The sequence below is a fragment of the Budorcas taxicolor genome, chromosome 3, assembly GCF_023091745.1.
Source record: "Budorcas taxicolor isolate Tak-1 chromosome 3, Takin1.1, whole genome shotgun sequence".
Lineage (NCBI taxonomy): Eukaryota > Metazoa > Chordata > Mammalia > Artiodactyla > Bovidae > Budorcas > Budorcas taxicolor.
In genome coordinates, this window is record NC_068912.1 from 34911280 (window position 1) to 34930947 (window position 19668).

The following is a 19668-nucleotide window of genomic DNA, read 5'->3' on the forward strand; positions in this document are numbered from 1 at the left end:
CATCCCAAGCTGCTATTTTGGGAGCACAAATTTCAAATAGTACTTCCTAAGAGAAGTTGATAAACATTTGGTCATTAACTGGAAATGATGTCTTCCTCAATGTTTAATGAGTGAAATATTTAGCCTCCCCCTCCTTTCTAATTCCTTGATTATATACCATCAATTATGTTAATGTAATATTTAGGATCAGTTCTTCTTGGCAGAGCTTTCTGCCTTAACGTTTATAACTGCATTTCTCTAAATGGAAAACATCCACTTTGATCTGCATAAAAATGATCTGCATCCACTTTGATAAGCATAGTTTCATACATTACATTAATTATATTTAACAATGATGTTCTTTTCATTTTGCACAGATGAGGACACACAGTGAAGACAATTAATGAAAACTAGACAATGTATTGCTATAATTAAGAACATCAAGATCGGGAGCAACTGATAAAGGAGGTCACGCTGCACATACATGGACAAAGCCTATTTCCTGGAAGACACAACTTCTAAGCAACAGGAGGATTTGCCTTATGATGAGGGTTTCTTCCAAGTTAAGATATACCATGGTTATAATCTTACCTCAAGACATGACATCCTTGATGTCTCAAATCAAACGAATTTAGCAGAAGATGAGTCTCAAGAAAAGGCTACATATAGAGAGACTTGCCAAGAGGCAGATATGACCATGATTTTGGATAAAACGACTGAAAATGCTGTCAGTGAAACATGTGATAAAGAGAATCAGTGCACCATAAATCTTCCTATTCCAGCTAATCAGGAAGACACTTCAAAGTCAAACATTTCTGATATTTTACTCCATCACCTTTGCAAAGAAGAATTCTCCAAAGATCAAGGCATTAATTGTGAAACTCTCCCAGAGATCTCTAATAATGACAGTTTTGATGAGACTATTATTAAAAATATTATTGTGTGGCATGTTAAGAATTCTTGGCCGACAGAACAATCCTCAGAACTCACTGACCAACTCAACTCTGAAAGCGATGATAAAAATAGCAATAAGCCCAGTTGTTCTCTGACCGTGACAGAAGAAAACACTTCTGATTCAGATGAGTTAGTGGCTGCTGGAGAAAGCAGCCAGGAGGAAAATTCAAATTTTCTATCTAAAATCAAGAGTCTATGTGATAAACAAAAAAGTTGCCTATGGCAGACACCACATAATCAGGCTGAAAAAGCAAACTCTGGCAACAAGTTCAAATATGGCCATAGTCAAATTTATTACTGGTTCTCTAATTTCTCTAAGGTTGCTCCCAAAGTGAAAATTCCTAAAAATTACATAATTGACAAACCACTTATAACAGATCCACAAGCCAGCTTTTCTCCTGAATTGAGAGATAAGTCATCTGTTGGGCAAGATATTTCAGAAAGCACATCTAGATCAAATTATGTTGAAAAACAAGAGCAGAGGTGGGAAACTACTGAACCTTCACAACTGGTAGAGGTAAGTGGAAGCAGTCTTCAGGAAACACACCCTCAGGACCGCTGCTCATCCATATGAGTGTGGGTCTTCAGAAGGTGCAGAGAACTAAGCTGTAGTTCTGAGGTTCTGAATTCTAGTTCTGGGCCGGTACCCTGACCTCTCAGGAGCGCAGTGGTTGTCCTTATGAGAAGAATCTGGAACTGAACTAACAATAACACAGAATAAAATCCAAATTCTTCAACCAGGAATTTGCATGTCCCCATTTTTCCTGTCATGCTAGCCTTCTGAACTCAGCTCCCCTCCCCCAGGAGTCATCCTCAGTTAGTGGGCTGGCCCCACCTTCTCTGAGCTCCTGCCTTACCGGGAACATCCCACCTCTGCTTATCAAACCCCTGCTCATTTTCATGGTCTCCTTCAACTCCACACTGGCCATAGGACTTTTCAGAATCCCACAGCCAGTCTTTTGCATCCGTGTTTCTTAAATATTCTGTCAGAGCTTATCTCAACCTGCTTGCATCATTACGATTTCCAAACATCTGTTCCTTCGACTAGATTTCAAGACTCTGGAGGCAGCTGCCTCGTCTTCATCTTTCCATCACCCAATTCCCCCAGAGCCCTGGCCAGGTGTTTGCATATATTATGCCCTTGGTTATGAATGCTAACTTAAATTATGATCTTTGATAACATATTTCAAGATTGTTATACTGGTAACTATTTAGTACAACAGTTTGTTAACATTTAATCTATACTTTTTCCCCTTTCCCCATCTTTCCATCCTTCCACCCACCTTCCCAAATGCTGAGGCTGAGGATCCCATTGACTATTTGAGGTTCTGTAGTTCAATAAGTTCACATTAATGATCAAAGTAAATACTTGAGTTCGGCACTTTGCCAGGACTGTATGATCTTTCTTTTAAGCAGTCTATGAAGGGCACCCTGCCTGAACACTCTCTGCCTGTCTCTATTTCCACCCCTTCATCCACCTTTTCTTTTAACTGAAACTTCTGGGGAATTTGAATAGAACCTCCCTTATCCCTTGCAACACACACACACACACACACACGTGGAGTCAGCAGCCCACTCAGCCTTGACCGGGATGCTTCTCTCAGTCTTAGAGAAATCTGTACCCCTGTGACACCGGGAAGTCTCCACATTCCTCATTCTGCTCGCAGAAGAACCCTCTTGGGTGGGCACAGTTCTCAGTGCCCTGTGGGTAGTAGGGGCAGATAGAATATCAAGTTCATCTGTCTCTGGTAATGGGAGTCTGAAGTGGGGCATCTTCTTTTCTCTTGTCCCGTCCATTCAGGTTGGTGCACTGGGCTCTGTAGTTTCCATAGCCATTGTGTACCCGAGATATTCCTAGTAACCACAGTCTAGTTTGACCACAGCATTGGCTATCTGTCTCTAGTGTGTTTGTGCGCTGTGTGTGTTGGGAACAATGGGAAGATCATCAAGGTGAATCACTCTGGAATTTGAACTCTTATCCAGTTAGCCTCTGGTGAGTAGGAAAGGGAATGTCCTGTGTGAAGTCACTATCTTGCTCCCAGACACTAGCCACCATGTATCTGGTGTTAGTGAGAGCCCTAGCAACAAGTCAGTGACGAGACCAACAGAGGTCCCTGCCCTGGGGGAGCTTGTGGTCGAACTGTAGAAGGGTTTGAGTATTCCATATAATAGTATCAAACATGATAACAGTAACAGCTAACATATACTGAATATTTACCACGTACTGGGTGAACTCTGGGAGATGGTGATGGACAGGGAGGCCTGGCGTGCTGTGATTCATGGGGTCGCAAAGAGTCGGACACGACTGAGCAACTGAACTGAACTGAACTGAACTGAACCAGACTATGGTAACATTTAATTCTCATCTTGACACTATGAAGTAAGTTCTGTTACTATCCCCATTTTATTGCTGAGGAATTTGAGGTTTATAGCAATGACGTAATTGCTCTGGATCACCCAGCAGATAAGTGTCAGAGTGGAATTCAACCTTGGCATCAGGGCCTCAGCTCTTGACATAAACCTGGGTGGCCTCCATGATGACCGGAACACATTGGGTCATCCTGCATAATGGTGTCATTGGTTAATATCAACAGTAATGTTTTCTTATCCTTTCATTGTGCAGATGGAACCCACAGTACATATCCACCAAGAACATCTCACAGGTACTAGCATTTTTAAACCTCTTTGGCTTAGATACACCTTTTGAAAGGAGATTTTTTAAATAGCAAATGGTGGTGATTGCCACAGACTTCTGTTTTTAGTACTTAACAAAACTGCAATGCAGTTGAGATGAATGGTAGCCAAAATTTATTGTTTCTTATATAGGAATAGAATCTGAGCCCGGTCTCTCTAAGCTGCCATCGACTTCTCAGGAAGACCCTTCCTTGAGTTCTTCTTACATATTTCAAAAGATATCTCAGGGGAAGCAGATGTGTCAGAAGTTAAAAGAACAGACTGATCAACTGAAGGCTAAAGTAATACTTTTAAAGCTTATTATGAAAAATAGAAGTAACCAAATTCAAATATAAGACATCAGGCCCTTAATGAAATAATCCATGTTTTTCACTGCAGGTACAAGAATTTTCCAAATGCCTAGCACAGGAGTCTCCCTATCATTTTCAACACAGAAGGCTGGTAATGAATTTTATCACATTTCAAAAATCTTTATTAGAGAATTTGACATGTGAAAATATGACAAATGACCTTATAGCATCATATTTTCTCTACACTGGTGGGAGTAGGAATGTTCTAGTAAAAAAAATTTTGCTGAACATTGAGCTATCTTTGTCTTACAAGGAGTAAAAGAGACTAGAACTTTCTATTTCAACATATATTTAGCCCCTTTTCCTTCTCAGGGGGATCTGTATGGCTGTTTTTCCTCAGCAGTCATCCCATAATAAATCGGAAACCATGGTAGGTTCAAGAAAACAATATGTCAGCTATTGTAAAGGGCAAGCACAACCAGATTTGATGGGCCTGGGAGACATGGGCTATAAAAATTGCCAGGATCTGCAAACTCAATATATAAAACTTAAAAACCCTCAAAGTCAATCCTGAAAACATGCTTTTCAGATCAAAATCTTTGGCTTTTACATCCTCGCTTTTTGTCACATTTCATCAAATTGCTCCTTTACATTGGAACCCATCAGCGTCAGGGTCGTGTGAAGCAGAGGTGGAGCGTGGCAATGGGGCAAAAGCTGAGACTGCTAGAACCAGGGATGTGTGAAGTTGAAGCTGTAGTTTTTAGGCCATTGGGCCAGCAGCGAGATGGGTGATCAGATGTCCTGACACAAAGGGCACAGGCAAAGGTCAGGACAGGCTGTGCTTCAGAAGCTAGACAGACAAAATCTAGGAAGATTCAAATGCTAAGGCACACAGTTCATTATTCTTTCATCATATGAATTAAATAACTCACATTCATTCAACAACATTTGTGGGGTACTCCCTATGACTCAGACTCTGCAACAGGCACCAGGAATTTGAAGACAAAGAAACAGTCCCTTTTTAAAGTGAATTATAGACTCCTGGGAACAACAGACCAGTAAATCCACAAGTAACATACAGTATGGAAAGGTTACCTATGATTACATATGATGCTAATGGCAGCACGGAAGAGGCTCACCCTGACCAGTGGGAGAGTGCTTTGGAAGGCTTCCTGGAAGGGATTTCTGGACTGGGCAGTGTAGGAAGAATATGGTGGAGTAGGGCAAACGGGTGTTCCAGGAAAAGGAATCAGCAGGTACAGTGGCACAGGGGCAAGACAGTGCTGAGAGCGTGAGGAACCGTGTGGCAGTATAATTGACCAGATGGAGATCACAGGGAAGGGAGGAGACTGCAGAGAGGTCCTTAGATAAGGACTACCATGAAAAGCCTTTATGCTATGCTAAGGAGGTTAGATTAATTTCATCTTGAGGTGGCATGACGGGGCAACACTGGAGGGTTTAAAGCTGAGAAACAGCAACAACCATGGGGGCAAGACAGTAGGAAATAGGCTAGAAAATTATAATCCAGGTAACAAATTATGAAGTCCTAAACCAAGGCTGGCAATAAGGATGAAGAGGGGGACAAATCTAAGAGTTTAAGGAAGCGGTGGCAGACTGAATAGGGTAAATAAAGGGAGGGAGGAGGCGTGGATGCATGCCAGATTTCTAGCTTGGCTAACCAAGGTCAGGAATGAAAGTGGAGGATCCGGTTAAGAATGGGTGTGGGAGGCAGGCAGGAGGCCAGATGTCAAGTTCAGTTGGGACATTTTGAGGCACCCGTAGGACATCCAATTGGAGGGGTCCAGTAGACATCTATTTCTGCTTTACTGACTATGCCAAAGCCTTTGACTGTGTGGATCACAATACACTGTGGAAAATTCTGAAAGAGATGGGAATACCAGACCACCTGACCTGCCTCTTGAAAAATCTGTATGCAGGTCAGGAATCAACAGTTAGAAATGGACATGGAACAACAGACTGGTTCCAAATAGGAAAAGGAGTGCATCAAGGCTGTATATTGTCACCCTGCTTATTTAACTTATATGCAGAGTACATCATGAGAAACGCTGGACTGGAAGAAACACAAGCTGGAATCAAGATTGCCGGGAGAAATATCAATAACCTCAGATACGCAGATGACACCACCCTTATGGCAGAAAGTGAAGAGCAACTAAAAAGCCTCTTGATGAAAGCGAAAGAGGAGAGTGAAAAAGTTGGCTTAAAGCTCAACATTCAGAAAACGAAGATCATGGCATCTGGTCCCATCAGTTCATGGGAAATAGATGGGGAAACAGTGGAAACAGTGTCAGACTTTATTTTTTGGGGCTCCAAAATCACTGCAGATGGTGATTGCAGCCATGAAATTAAAAGATGCTTACTCCTTGGAAGAAAAGTTATGACCAACCTAGATAGCATATTCAAAAGCAGAGACATTACTTTGCTGACTAAGGTCCGTCTAGTCAAGGCTATGGTTTTTCCTGTGGTCATGTATGGATGTGAGAGTTGGACTATGAAGAAGGCTGAGCGCCGAAGAATTGATGCTTTTGAACTGTGGTGTTGGAGAAGACTCTTGAGAGTCCCTTGGACTGCAAGGAGATCCAACCAGTCCATTCTGAAGGAGATCAACCCTGGGATTTCTTTGGAAGGAATGATGCTAAAGCTGAAGCTCCAGTACTTTGGACACCTCATGTGAAGAGTTGACTCATTGGAAAAGACTCTGATGCTGGGAGGGACTGGGGGCAGGAGGAGAAGGGGACGACCCAGGATGAGATGGCTGGATGGCATCACGGACTCAATGGTCGTGAGTCTGAGTGAACTCCGGGAGATGGTGACGGGCAGGGAGGCCTGGCGTGCTGTGATTCATGGGGTCACAAAGAGTCGGACACGACTGAGCAACTGAACTGAACTGAACTGAGTAGGCAATTAGAGCCATGGATCTGAACTTCAGAGGATGTATTTGGATCAGACACGTAAATTTGGGTACAGCTGTAGGTTGAAGCTGTGCAGTATAGAGATTGCTCAGGCAAACAAGTGGAGTAAGCAGTGAAGAAATTCAAGGTAGAGTCATGGGAAACAGCAACCAGGGGCAGGTAAGAGATGGATAAGAAGAAACTGGAATGGTCAAGACAGACCTGGAAGGGGCAGAGCTACAAAAGCCAAGAGAAAAGGGTCTGAGAAGGGGAAGTGGGCCACACCATCCAGTCTTCAAAGAAGGAAGGAAAGCAAGATGTGCATTGGATTTGGCCACTGAGAGATCATGAGGGACCTCGGCAGCCCTGATTTCAATGAAGAGGTGGATCTACCAAAGCCAGATTGCAGGAGTTAAGGAGTGAATGCCAGGCGAGTACAGCGAGTGAGTGAAAAGCCGCTCGGTCGTGTCCAACTCTTTGCAACCCCGTGGACTGTGTAGTCCTGAATTCTCCAGGCCGAATGCTGGGGTGGCAGCCTCTCCCTCCTCCAGGGGATCTTCCCAACCCAGGGATCGAACCCAGGTCTCCCACATTGCAGGCGGATTCTTTACCAGCTGAGCCACCAGGCAACCCCAAGAATACTGGAGTGGGTAGACTGTCCCTTCACCAGTGGATCTTCCCGACCCAGGAATTGAACCAGGGTCTCCTGCATTGCAGGCAGATTCTTGACCAACTGAGCTATCGGGGAAGCCCTCCTAAAACCCAGGCTTTCAGAAACCGGGAGAACATAAATTTTGAAAGGGCCAAGCAAAGCACAGGAAAGTGGTTCGAGGCACTAGCCTTCTGAGGCCTCGTTTCAGGAAGTTTCTTCCTATGTTAGAGGCAGTGTGGGGATTCGTACTGGGACCCAGAGAAGAGGAGAGGTGATCTCTGACAGTGTTAACCTTGGCCTGAGATTTCCAGGCCCATTTGGTTCAGTGAAGGAAGGCCAGACAGGGCTAAAACTAACCTTCTCAGCATGAGCAGCAAATGTACAAAGCACCTGGATTTTGGAGCAGACATCCTGGTTCTGTGTGTTGACTGTACAAGCTTAAACCTTTCACATACCTGCCCATCTCAGAGTCAAATTTGTTAAACAAAGTACATTTATGGTAAGAAAACTATGTCCTAACTTCTTCTGAGGGTAGAACACAATTAAAATTCTGAGATTCCAAATTATAATTCATAATTGGCTTTCTTCACTTTTCTCTTTCCTTTGAACACCTCATTCCTTCTCCTGGCTTTAACCACCATTTCCATGCTGCCAATTCCCAAAGACTAGTCCTCCCTTCTCATCTATAGGGCCACACGCTGGTCCTGATTTTCCTTTGGATCTCCTGCTCTCACTGAACATTGTACCTTGTCCAACACTGACATCTTCATTCAGACTTGTTAGCCTTTTCAAATTCCTTGTTTCTGTCAGGGGGTTCACATTCTTTCTACCTCCCGAGCTAGGAATCTGCGTACTGTCTGTGAGATTTATAGTGCCAGTCAGGGTCCTGGCAAGAAAGAGATGACTTACTCCAGTGGAGGAACTGAGGAGGGTTTAGGAAGGTATTATTTTATAACCAATTAAGGCACAGAAAGGATCTCATGGAAGGAACAGTGGGGCAGAGGGCTGGAGGAAGAACAGATAAAGGTGTATGAGGAGAGCAGCGGTAGCTACAGGAGTAGCTGACGAGCTCCGTGGCTTTTGGTAGAGACACAGCCAATCCGTGTTAATACCGGCAGGAGGAAATCAAGGAAATAAAGACCCTACCTCATCCTTCTTCAGTTCCTCTCTCCTGCAGTTGCCTTCCATTGACTGAAACCAACCAAAGCCAAGGGCGCTGGAGCCTGCTGGTACACTCCATTGAAGGCCAGCCTCCTGGCTGGGGCACAAAATGGAGGATAGATCTGGAGGAAAATGGAAAACATGCACCACTTTTGCCATTTATGCCCTTTGGCCAGTATGCTTCTAAACTTGTTTATTTATTTTAGTAATAGTAAGAGTAATAATGAAGATGCTAGTTACCATCTATTGAGTGTGTACCATGCTCCTGGTGCTAAGCAGTATCTCATTTAATTTTCACAATATGAGGTGAGGGCTATTATGCTCTCAAATGCGAAAACTGAAGCTTAGAGTTCAAGGTGACTGAAATCATACAATTAGTAGGTAACAATCTGAACTTGAACTCTGGTGTATCTGCTTCTCTAACCCCACGATGCAGCAATTTTGCCGTTAGTAATATCTCTCCAATTCATCCTTTCCTGTCCATTTTCACTGATACTGCCTGGTCTAAGCCCTCTTGAGCACCCTTTAAGCTGAGTTAAGTCTCACTTCTTCCATTGAGCCATGGCAAAGTATTCTATTCCACAGTCTCTATTCCCAACTGGATTAAAATCTCTGAGACAAGAGACTGTGCCTCATATAACTTTTGTGTCTCTCACACTCTGGGCACAGGACTAAACATGGGCAGCACTCAGGGAATGCTTAGCAACTGGGGCTTCACAGCTGTAGCCTCTATACATCAAGACCCTGACCTGCACAGTTTAAATATTCATCTGCATGAGCTACATCTGGAGGACTTACTCAAAGCTTCCGGCTAAATTTCCTGATATTCCTGCTCCATCACATCCTCCAAGCCATTCAATCCCAGGTCCTTTAACTTCAATTTTTTTAATTGGATTATTAATTTATATTTTATTGTCATTGCTTTACAAAGTTGTGTTAGTTTCTGGAGTACAATGAAGTGAATCAGGTATATGTATACACATATCTCCTCCCTCTTAAAGTGGTCAGACAGGAGATGGCAAGACTGAACATCAACATTCTAGGAATCAGTGAACTAAAATGGACTGGAATGGTGAATTTAACTCAGATGACCATTATATCTACTACTGTGGGCAGGAATCCCTTAGAAGAAATGGAGTAGCCATCATGGTCAACAAAAGAGTCCGAAATGCTGTACTTGGATGCAATCTCAAAAACGACAGAATGATCTCTGTTCGCTTCCAAGGCAAACCATTCAATATCACAGTAATCCAAGTCTATGCTCTGACCAGTAATGCTGAAGAAGCTGAAGTTGAACGGCCCTATGAAGACCTACAAGACCTTCTAGAACTAATACTCAAAAAAGATGTCCTTTTCATTATGCAAAGTAAGAAGTCAAGAATCTCTGGAGTAACAGGCAAATTTGTCCTTGGAGTACAGAATGAAGCAGGGCAAAGGCTAATAGAGTTTTGCCAAGAGAACACACTGATTATAGCAAAAGCCCTCTTTCAACAACACAAGAGAAGACTCTACACATGGACATCACCAGATGATCAACACCAAAATCAGATTGATTACATTCTTTGCAGCCAAAGATAGAGAAGCTCTACACAATCAGCAAAAACAAGACCGGAAGCTGACTGTGGCTCAGATCATGAAATCCTTATTGCCAAATTCAGACTTACACTGAAGGAAGAAGGAAAAACCACTAGACCATTCAGGTATGACCTAAATCAAATCCCTTATGATTATACAGTGGGAGTGAGAAATAGACTTAAGGGACTAGATCTGATAGAGTGCCTGATGAACTATAGACAGAAGTTTGTGACATTGTACAGGAAATAGGGATCAAGACCATCCCCAAGAAAAAGAAATGCAAAAAGCAAAATGGCTGTCTGAGGAGGCCTTACAAATAGCTGAGAAAAGAAGAGAAGCAAAAAGCAAAGAAGAAAGGGAAAGATACCCATTTGAATGCAGAGTTCCAAAGAACAGCAAGGAGAGATAGGAAAGCCTTCCTCAGTGATCAGTGCAAAGAAATAGAGGAAAACAGTAGAGTGGGAAAGACTAGAGATCTCTTCAAGGAAATTCGAGATACCAAGGGAACATTTCATGCAAAAATGGGCTTAATAAAGGACAGAAATTGTATGAACCTAGCAGAAGATATTAAGAAGAGGTGGCAAGAATATACAGAAGAACTGCACAAAAAAAAAGATCTTCATGACCCAGATAGTCACGGTGGTATGATCACTCACCTAGAGCCAGACATCCTGGACTGTGAAGTCAAATGGGCCTTAGGAAGCATCATTACAAACAAAGCTAGGGGAGGTGACGGAATTCCAGTTGAGCTGTTTCAAATCCTAAAAAATGATGCTGTGAAAGTGCTGCACTCAATATGCTGGCAAATTTGGAAAACTCAGCAGTGGCCACAGAACTGGAAAAGGTCAGTTTTCATTCTAATCCCTAAAATAGGCAATGCCAAAGAATGTTCAAACTACTGCACTTTTGCACTCATCTCACACACTAGTAAAGTAATGTTCAAAATTCTCCAAGCCAGGCTTTAACAGTACATGAACCATGAACTTCCAGATGTTCAAGCTGGTTTTAGAAAAGGCAGAGGGACAAGAAATCAATTGCCAACATCTATTGGATCATTGAAAAAGCAAGAGAGTTCCAGAAAAACATCTATTTCTGCTTTATTGACTATGCCAAAGCCTTTGTGTGGATCACAATAAACTGTGGAAAATTCTGAAAGAGATGGGAATACCAGACCACCTGACTTGCCTCTTGAGAAATCTGTATTCAGGTCAGGAAGCAACAGTTAGAACTGGACATGGAACAACAGACATGTTCCAAATAGGAAAAGGAGTACATCAAGACTGTATATTGTCACCCTGCTTATTTAACTTCTATGCAGAGTACATCATGAGAAATGCTGGCTGGAAGAAGCACAAGCTGGAATCAAGATTGCCAAGAGAAATATCAATAACCTCAGATATGCAGATGACACCACCCTTATGGCAGAAAGTGAAGAGGAACTAAAGAGCCTCTTGATGAAAGTGAAAGAGGAGAGTGAAAAAGTTGGCTTAAAGCTCAACATTCAGAAAACTAAGATCATGGCATCTGATCCCATCACTTCATGGCAGATAGATGGGGAAACAGTGGCAACAGTGGCTGAGTTTATTTTGGGGTGCTCCAAAATCACTGCAGATGGCTTTGCAGCAATGAAATGAAAAGATGCTTACTTCTTGGAAGGAAAGTTATGACCAACATAGATAGCATATTAAAAAGCAGAGACATTACTTTGCCAACAAAGGTCCATCTAGTCAAGGCTTTGGTTTTTCCAGTAGTCATGTATGGATGTGAGAGTTGGACTATAAAGAAAGCTGAATGCCAAAGAATTGATGCTTTTGAACTGTGGTGTTGGAGAAGACTCAAGGAGATCAAACCAGTCTATCCTAAGGGAAATAAGTCCTAATATTCACTGGAAGGACTGATGTTGAGGCTGAAACTCCAATACTTTGGCCACTTGATGTGAAGAACTGACTCAACTGAAAAGACCCTGATGCTGGGAAAGATTGAAGGCGGGAGAAGAAGGGGACAACAGAGGATGAGATGGTTGGATGGCATCACCGACTCAGTGGACACGAGTCTGAGTAAACTCCTGGAGTGGGTGATGGACAGGGAGGCCTGGCGTGCTGCAGTCCATGGGGTCGCAGAGTCGGACATGACTGAGTAACTGAATGAACTGAACCTCTCTCTTTGACCTTCCTCCCACTTCCCCACCACATCGCATCCAACTAGCTCATCACAAAACACTGAGCTGAGCTCCCTGTGATACACAGTAGGTTCCCAGGAGCGATCTGTTTTACACATGGCAGTTCACATGTCAATCCCAATCTCCCAGTTCATCCCTTTGACATATCCACGTCTTCATCCTTTACTTCTGCATCTCTATTCCTGCCCTGCAAGAAGGGTCGTCTGCACCATATTTCTAGATTCCACGTACACGCATCAATATTTGTTTTTCTGACTTACTTCATTCTGTATGACAGATTCTAGGTCCATAAACATCTCTGCAAATGACCCAAGTTATTCCTTTTTATGGCTGAATAATATTCTATTGTTAATATGCATCATATCTTCTTTATCTATTCATTGGTTGATGGACATTTAGGTTGCTTCCATGTCCTGGCTATTATAAAGAGTGCTGCAGTGAACACTGGAGTGCACGTGTCTTTTTGAATTATGGTTTTCTCAGGATTTATGCCCAGTAATGGGGTTGCTGTGTCATATGGCAGCTCTAGCTTTAGTTTTTCAATGAATGGCCGTACTATTCTCCATAGTGGCTGTGTCAGTCTGCATTCCCACCAAGAGGGTTTCCTTTTCTCCACCCTTCTCAAGCATTTATGGTTTCTAAGTTCTATGTGGCTTCTGACATACTTTCTAGAGCTTCAATTTCGTCCTCTATAAAACTGAGATAATAAACCTGCTTTGTGACATTTACAACACTGATGGTGGATTAAATAAGATAATGAATGGGAAAGTGCTCTATACGCTAAAAATTAGTCTGCAAATATGTAGGATTATTAATGTCCTATTAACAAAATTCAAAGGCCTCTGAGTGGGTGCTAGGAACCAAATCAGAAGCCACTGTAAGTCTCAGCTATGTGCTGTGGGGGTGTTGTAAATGTTAAGACGGCTCTTGGGTTGTCTGTATTTTAGATGTCAGACTCTGAAACACAACAATTGCCAGGAGAAGGATGGTGGCTTCATTTTAACACTCCTATAGGGTACACTCTCATTGTGTTTTGGAGGAAAAACTACTACTACACACATGGGCTTACACGTGAATGATTCCAGCGTGTCACCGCTACAGGTCCTGGAGAAACTGCAGGAACGCCTCAAACTGCTGGAGCAGGAGTTTCTGGCCAACAAGGAGAAATACCTGGCATTGAAGGAGCAAGTCCCCAGGCACAAATGCCCAGCCGCCAAGGACTTTGATCCAGAAAGGTAGGGCAGGCTTCACCTCTGTGGGGTGAAGTGTCCGAGGTGAGCTCCTTCAGGAGGGATTCTGCTGGGGCTGCTGGCCTAGCGCTTGGAGAGCTACTGTTCTCGGGCCAGCAAAAACAGTGTCACCGCTGAACTGGTGTCACCCATGCACCAAGTGTGAAATTCCTGCTGTGTACAGTCCTGTGGGGGGAACCGACCCAGATGGAGTGTCCCAAATGAACATTGTCCGCAGGAGGAGACATTGCCACTGCCTTGCATTTTTCTGGATGTCATGATAATTGGTCCTGAGACCCAGAAGAGCACAAGGAAACAGCAGAAATGCTCATCTGCTAAGCCCAGAGGGCCCTCTCCTCTCCAGGTGCCCCCCGCCCTGCCCTCTCCTTTAAGCCCATCTCATTCCTGCCTTTATTTCCCCTGCCTAACTCTTTTCTGTCCCTCTTTTCCCCTATCCATAGACAATACCCAAGGGATAGCAGGCAGGAAAGAATCACTGTTAGGCTGGTTAATGTTGGGGTGAGGGACCCACGAATCCTGATAAAGGCAAAATGTTAAAACCTGAAGTCAAGTGATTCCTGAATTAATTCACATTAGAAACTTGAGCACACGAGCATACTGAGGATTCCAGCTGGCCATTTTGATGGCCCCGTGCTCTGTTCTCTCCAATACAAATAATTTTAAAAGATATATTCTAGGACTCAAGACTAGGGTTGGTTCCATGTAATTTCCTGGTATGAATCTAAAGAGCTCATTTAGTAGGCTTCATATTTGTAAATTCAGCTCTTTCTATTCATAGTATTTTAACACGAATTCATTCTTGATGCCAAAATATTTTAATGGCTTATATTTTGGCACTAGTGTCCTGAGGTAATTTTCCCAAAGTACAATCTTACTTCTTCAAAATGAATGACATCTCTGTCTATGGTTATTTCAATACTGAGTAATTAGACAGCAAAGATGTGGTTTTAATATTGATTTTTTTCCCCCCAAAGGCTTTTTTTTCTCTTGGAAAAAAAGATCTCCACATGCTTTCACTATTTGTTTAAAAACTAATAGAGTGAGGATATTTATTTTCCAAGAAATCCCACTTGTTTTGGCAGTCATTTTAAAGACAGGCCTCTGTGCACATTAAGACCAAAACTATGCAAGGCCTTATTTATATCCTAGTTACACCCACACTGTGCCTGGCCCTGGTATAAATCAAAAGTGTTTCAGCTGCAGTTATATCCCATATACAGGAAAAGCTTTCAACACTGGGGCAAGAAAAAGACTTGGCCTCTCCCAAAACTCACCTCAGAGGAAGCCAAGCATGGTGAGCTTCCCTTGTTCTCAAATGGGCAAAAAGGCAGAACCCAGTCCAAGCCTCAAGGTCTTGCCATGTTGCAAACCTTCTAAATGATGGCTACAAAGGCCACTGTCAATGGCTTTCTGTAAGCGAAAGAATTCTGCAAATTAATGGACAAACTGCTTAAGTCAGCTATTGTGTGCTTATTCAGTTCAATTCAGTCGCTCAGTCATGTCCAACTCTTTGCGACCCCATGAACCGCAGCACACCAGGCCTCCCTGTCCATCACCAACTCCCAGAGGCCACCCAAACCCACGTCCATCGAGTCGGTGATGCCATTCAACCATCTTATCTTCTGTCGTCCCCTTCTCCTCCTGCCTTCAATCTTTCCCAGCATCAGGGTCTTTTCAAATAAGTCAGCTCTTAGCATCAGATGGCCAAAGTACTGGAGTTTCAGCTTCAACATCAGTCCTTCCAATGAACCCCCAGGACTGATCTCCTTTAGATCTCCTTGCAGTCCAAGGGACGACTCTCAAGAGTCTTCTCCAACACCACAGTTCAAAAGCCTCAATTCTTCAGTGCTCAACTTTCTTTATAGTCCAACTCACATCCATACATAACCACTGGAAAAACCATAGCCTTGACTAGACAGGTTTGTGACACTGTACAGGAAACATGAATCAAGACCATCCCCTAGAAAGAGAAATGGAAAAAAGCAAAATGGCTGTCTGAGTAGGCCTTACAAATAGCTGTGAAAAGAAGAGAAGTGAAAAGCAAAGGAGAAAAGGAAAGATATACCCATTTGAATACAGAGTTCTAAAGACTAGCAAGGAGAGATAAGAAAGCCTTCCTCAGCAATCAGTGCAAAGAAACAGAGGAAAACAATAGAATGGGAAAGACTAGAGATCTCTTCAAGAAAATTAGAGATACCAAGGGAGCATTTCATGCAAAGACAGGCACAATAAAGGACAGAAATGGTAGGGACCTAACAGAAGCAGAAGATATTAAGAAGAGGTGGCAAGAATACACAGGAGAACTGTACAAAAAAAGAGCTTTACGACCTAGATAATTACGATGGTGTGATCACTCACCTAGAGCTAGACATCCTGGAATGTGAAGTTAAGTTGGCCTTAGGAAGCATCACTACAAACAAAGCTAGTGGAGGTGATGGAATTCCAGTGGAGCTGTTTCAAATCCTGAAAGATGATGCTGTGAAAGAGCTGCACTCAATATGCCAGCACATTTGGAAAACTCAGCAGTGGCCACAGGAATGGAAAAGGTCAGTTTTCATTCCAATCCCAAAGAAAGGCAATGCCAAAGAATGCTCAAACTACCGCACAATGGCACTCATCTCACACGCTAGTCAAATAATGCTCAAAATTCTCCAAGCCAGGCTTCAGCAATACATGAACCATGAACTTCCAGATGTTCAAGCTGGTTTTAGAAAAGGCAGAGGAACCAGAGATCAAATTGCCAATATCCGCTGGATCATGGAAAAAGCAAGAGAGTTCCAGAAAAACATCTATTTCTGCTTTATTGACTATGCCAAAGCCTTTGACTGTGTGGATCACAATAAACTGTGGAAAATTCTGAAAGAGATGGGAATACCAGACCACCTGACCTGCCTCTTCAGAAACCTGTATGCGGGTCAGGAAGCAACAGTTGGAACTGGACATGGAACAACAGACTGGTTCCAAATAGGAAAAGGAGTACATCAAGGCTATATATTGTCACCCTGCTTATTTAACTTATATGCAGAGTACATCATAAGAAACGCTGGCCTGGAGGAAGCACAAGCTGGAATCAAGATTGCCAAGAGAAATATCAATAACCTCAGATATGCCGAAGACATACCACCCTTATGGCAGAAAGTGAAGAGGAACTAAAGAACCTCTTGATGAAAGTGAAAGGAGAGTGAAAAAGTTGGCTTAAAGCTCAACATTCAGAAAACGAAGATCATGGCATCCAGTCCCTTCACTTCATGGCAAATAGATGGGGAAACAGTGGAAATAGTGGCTGAGTTTATTTTTCTGGGCTCCAAAATCACTGCAGATGGTGACTGCAGCCATGAAATTAAAAGACGATTACTCCTTGGAAGGAAAGTTATGACCAACCAAGATAGCATATTAAAAAGCAGAAACATTACTTTGCCAACAAAGGTCTGTCTAGTCAAGGCTACGGATGTGAGAGTTGGGCTATAAAGAAAGCTGAGCACCAAAGAACTGACGCTTTTGAACTGTGGTGTTGGAGAAGACTCTTGAGAGTCCCTTGCAATGCAAGGAGATCCAACCAGTCCATCCTAAAGGAGATCAGTCCTGGGTGTTCCTTGAAAGGACTGATGTTGAAGCTGAAACTCCAGTACTTTGGCCACCTGATGCGAAGAGCTGACTGATTTGAAAAGACTCTGATGCTGGGAAGGATGGAGGGCAGGAGGAGAAGGGGACAACAGAGGATGAGATTGTTGGATGGCATCACTGACTCAATGGACATGGGTTTGAGTGGACTCCAGGAGTTGGTGATAGACAGGGAGGCCTGGTGAGCTGTGGTTCATGTGGTCACAAAGAGTTGGACTTGACTGAGCAACTGAACTGGACTGACTAGACAGACCTCTGTTGGCAAAGTAATGTCTCTGCTTTTTATTATGCTTTCTAGGTTGGGCATAACTTTCCTTCCAAGGAGTAAGTGTCTTTTAATTTCATGGCTGCAATCACCAACTGCAGTGATTTTGGAGCCCCCCAAAATAAAGTCAGCCACTGTTTCCACTATTTCCCCATCTATTTGCCATGAAGTGATGGGACTGGATGCCATGATCTTCGTTTTCTGAATGTTGAGCTTTAAGCCAACTTAACACCTTCTTATTGCTGTCTTTGAAAGGTAACATTCAAAAACACTTGGATTTCATCCATCTTGTTTGTCAGAATGTAGTCTGATAGATATTTGATTCTTTCACACACTTGCACCAGAAACCAAGGAGTCAAGAAATGAAGTTCTATCTCCATCAATTCTTTTCTTTGATATTATCTGCATATACTCTTGTCTTCTATTTTACAGAAAATATCACAAATTCCTTCAAAAAATGTCTTTTCTCTACCTCTGGATCTGCATGTTGTCACCTCCTCTTTCTTCATTCACTTTCCAGCCTCTACAGGTTGAGCCCATCCTTGAGCCCATCTCTTCCTGCTATGTTGAGAGTTTGTTCCATCATTTCACTTCCTTTAAATCTTTAGTGTCCTTTGCCACCTGCTGAATTTTCTTCTTCCTGCCAGACTAGAGCACATTTTCCTATATTTTATTTATCAGTCTGGCTTTCCATGCTTAGATCTTTGTCCCAATACTCACTGAACAGGGCAGTCTTTTCTTACTAGTGTAAAGCCACTTTAATCATGTACAAAACCCGCATGTGTATTAATACACATACGCATGCAGTGTGCTCAGTCATTTCGGTATTGTCTGACTCTTTGTGACTCTATGGACTGTAGCCCGCCAGGCCCCTCTGTCCATGGGATTCTCCAGGCAAGAATACTGGAGTGGGTTGCCATGCCCTCCTTCAGGGGATCTTCCCAACCCAGGGATCGATCCCACATCTCTTATGTCTCCTGCATTGGCAAGTGGGTTTTTTTCTTTACCACTAGCGCCACCCAGGAAGCCCAGTTTGGGGATTGGTTTTATTCTCCCCACTGATCTATGTTTCTATTTCTGCATTAACCACATAGTTCTAAATTACTATAGGTTAAGTATATTTTTTAATGTTTCTCCTTTTTTAAACTTTCTTTAGCTATTCTTATTCATTCTTCTTACTAATTAACTTCATAATCAGCTCAAATTTATTTTTCCATTGATAGTCACTTTTATTGAGAAATATAGTTTTAGGAACCAATTTTAATAAAATTCCATTTGAATTTTGTTTAAGATTTCACTGAATTTATAGATTAGTTCAGGAAAAGTTAAAATCTTTGCAGTGAGTGTTCTCATCCTATTCCCATGAAAACATCTCCAGCAAGTTTTTTTCATGTAGATTTTATACACATTTTTATTAAATTTGTTCTTAGCTATTTTAGACTTTTCTCTGTGTTGTTAATAGATGTTTTCCGTAATTCGCATACAGGAAATAAAGAAAATTATAAATTTAACTTATGTGGGGCTACCTGATGCAATTCTGCTCTTAGTATTTCACTGATTTTCAGTTGATTGTCTTAGTTTTTAGGTATGACAATCGTAGCATCTGCAAATGATAGGTCCCCTCATCTTCCCTTTTCTCCTTAAATATTTATATATCTTTCCTTCTCTCCAACTTTTCTATATCACATTTCTTTACTTCATTTGCTATTTTTTCCAAAACAGTACTGAATAATCACAATACTAGTGAAAGCAATCATTCTTCTCATATTCCTCATGGTATTGGGAATTCTTCCAAATGTTACTGGGTATGAGGATTGCTGTAGGTTCAAGTAGATAAGCTTTATCAAGAAAGTTTCCTTCTATTACTCTATTACTAAAATGAGATTTTTTTTTTAAATTTAGGAAAAAGTTTAATCCATGGGATTTAGAAATCTATTTAATCTCTTTTAATCTATTAATATAATGAAATATATTAATAAATATCCTAATATTTATCTATAGAGTGAGTTGGGATATTTTCCCTTTTCTTTTTGTACTCCAGAAGCATTACTTAACATCTTTGTTGAAGTCTTATATAATCCCACTTGGATTTGGGGCCTTTGAGAAGGCAAAACCAGAAAACCCCTAAAAGATAACACA

General features: G+C 42.2%; 1 protein-coding gene across 1 annotated transcript in view; it reads left to right on the forward strand.

Annotated features, from left to right (window-relative positions):
* Positions 1–463: 463 nt before the first annotated feature.
* Positions 464–19668, forward strand: part of AKNAD1 (AKNA domain containing 1) — a 45181-nt gene continuing 25976 nt past the window's right edge. The window contains exons 1-5 of the mRNA XM_052638036.1: positions 464–1450; positions 3557–3596; positions 3760–3908; positions 4006–4068; positions 13495–13628. Of these exons, the coding sequence (XP_052493996.1) occupies positions 464–1450; positions 3557–3596; positions 3760–3908; positions 4006–4068; positions 13495–13628 (1373 nt within the window). The remainder of the gene's footprint in view (positions 1451–3556; positions 3597–3759; positions 3909–4005; positions 4069–13494; positions 13629–19668) is intronic.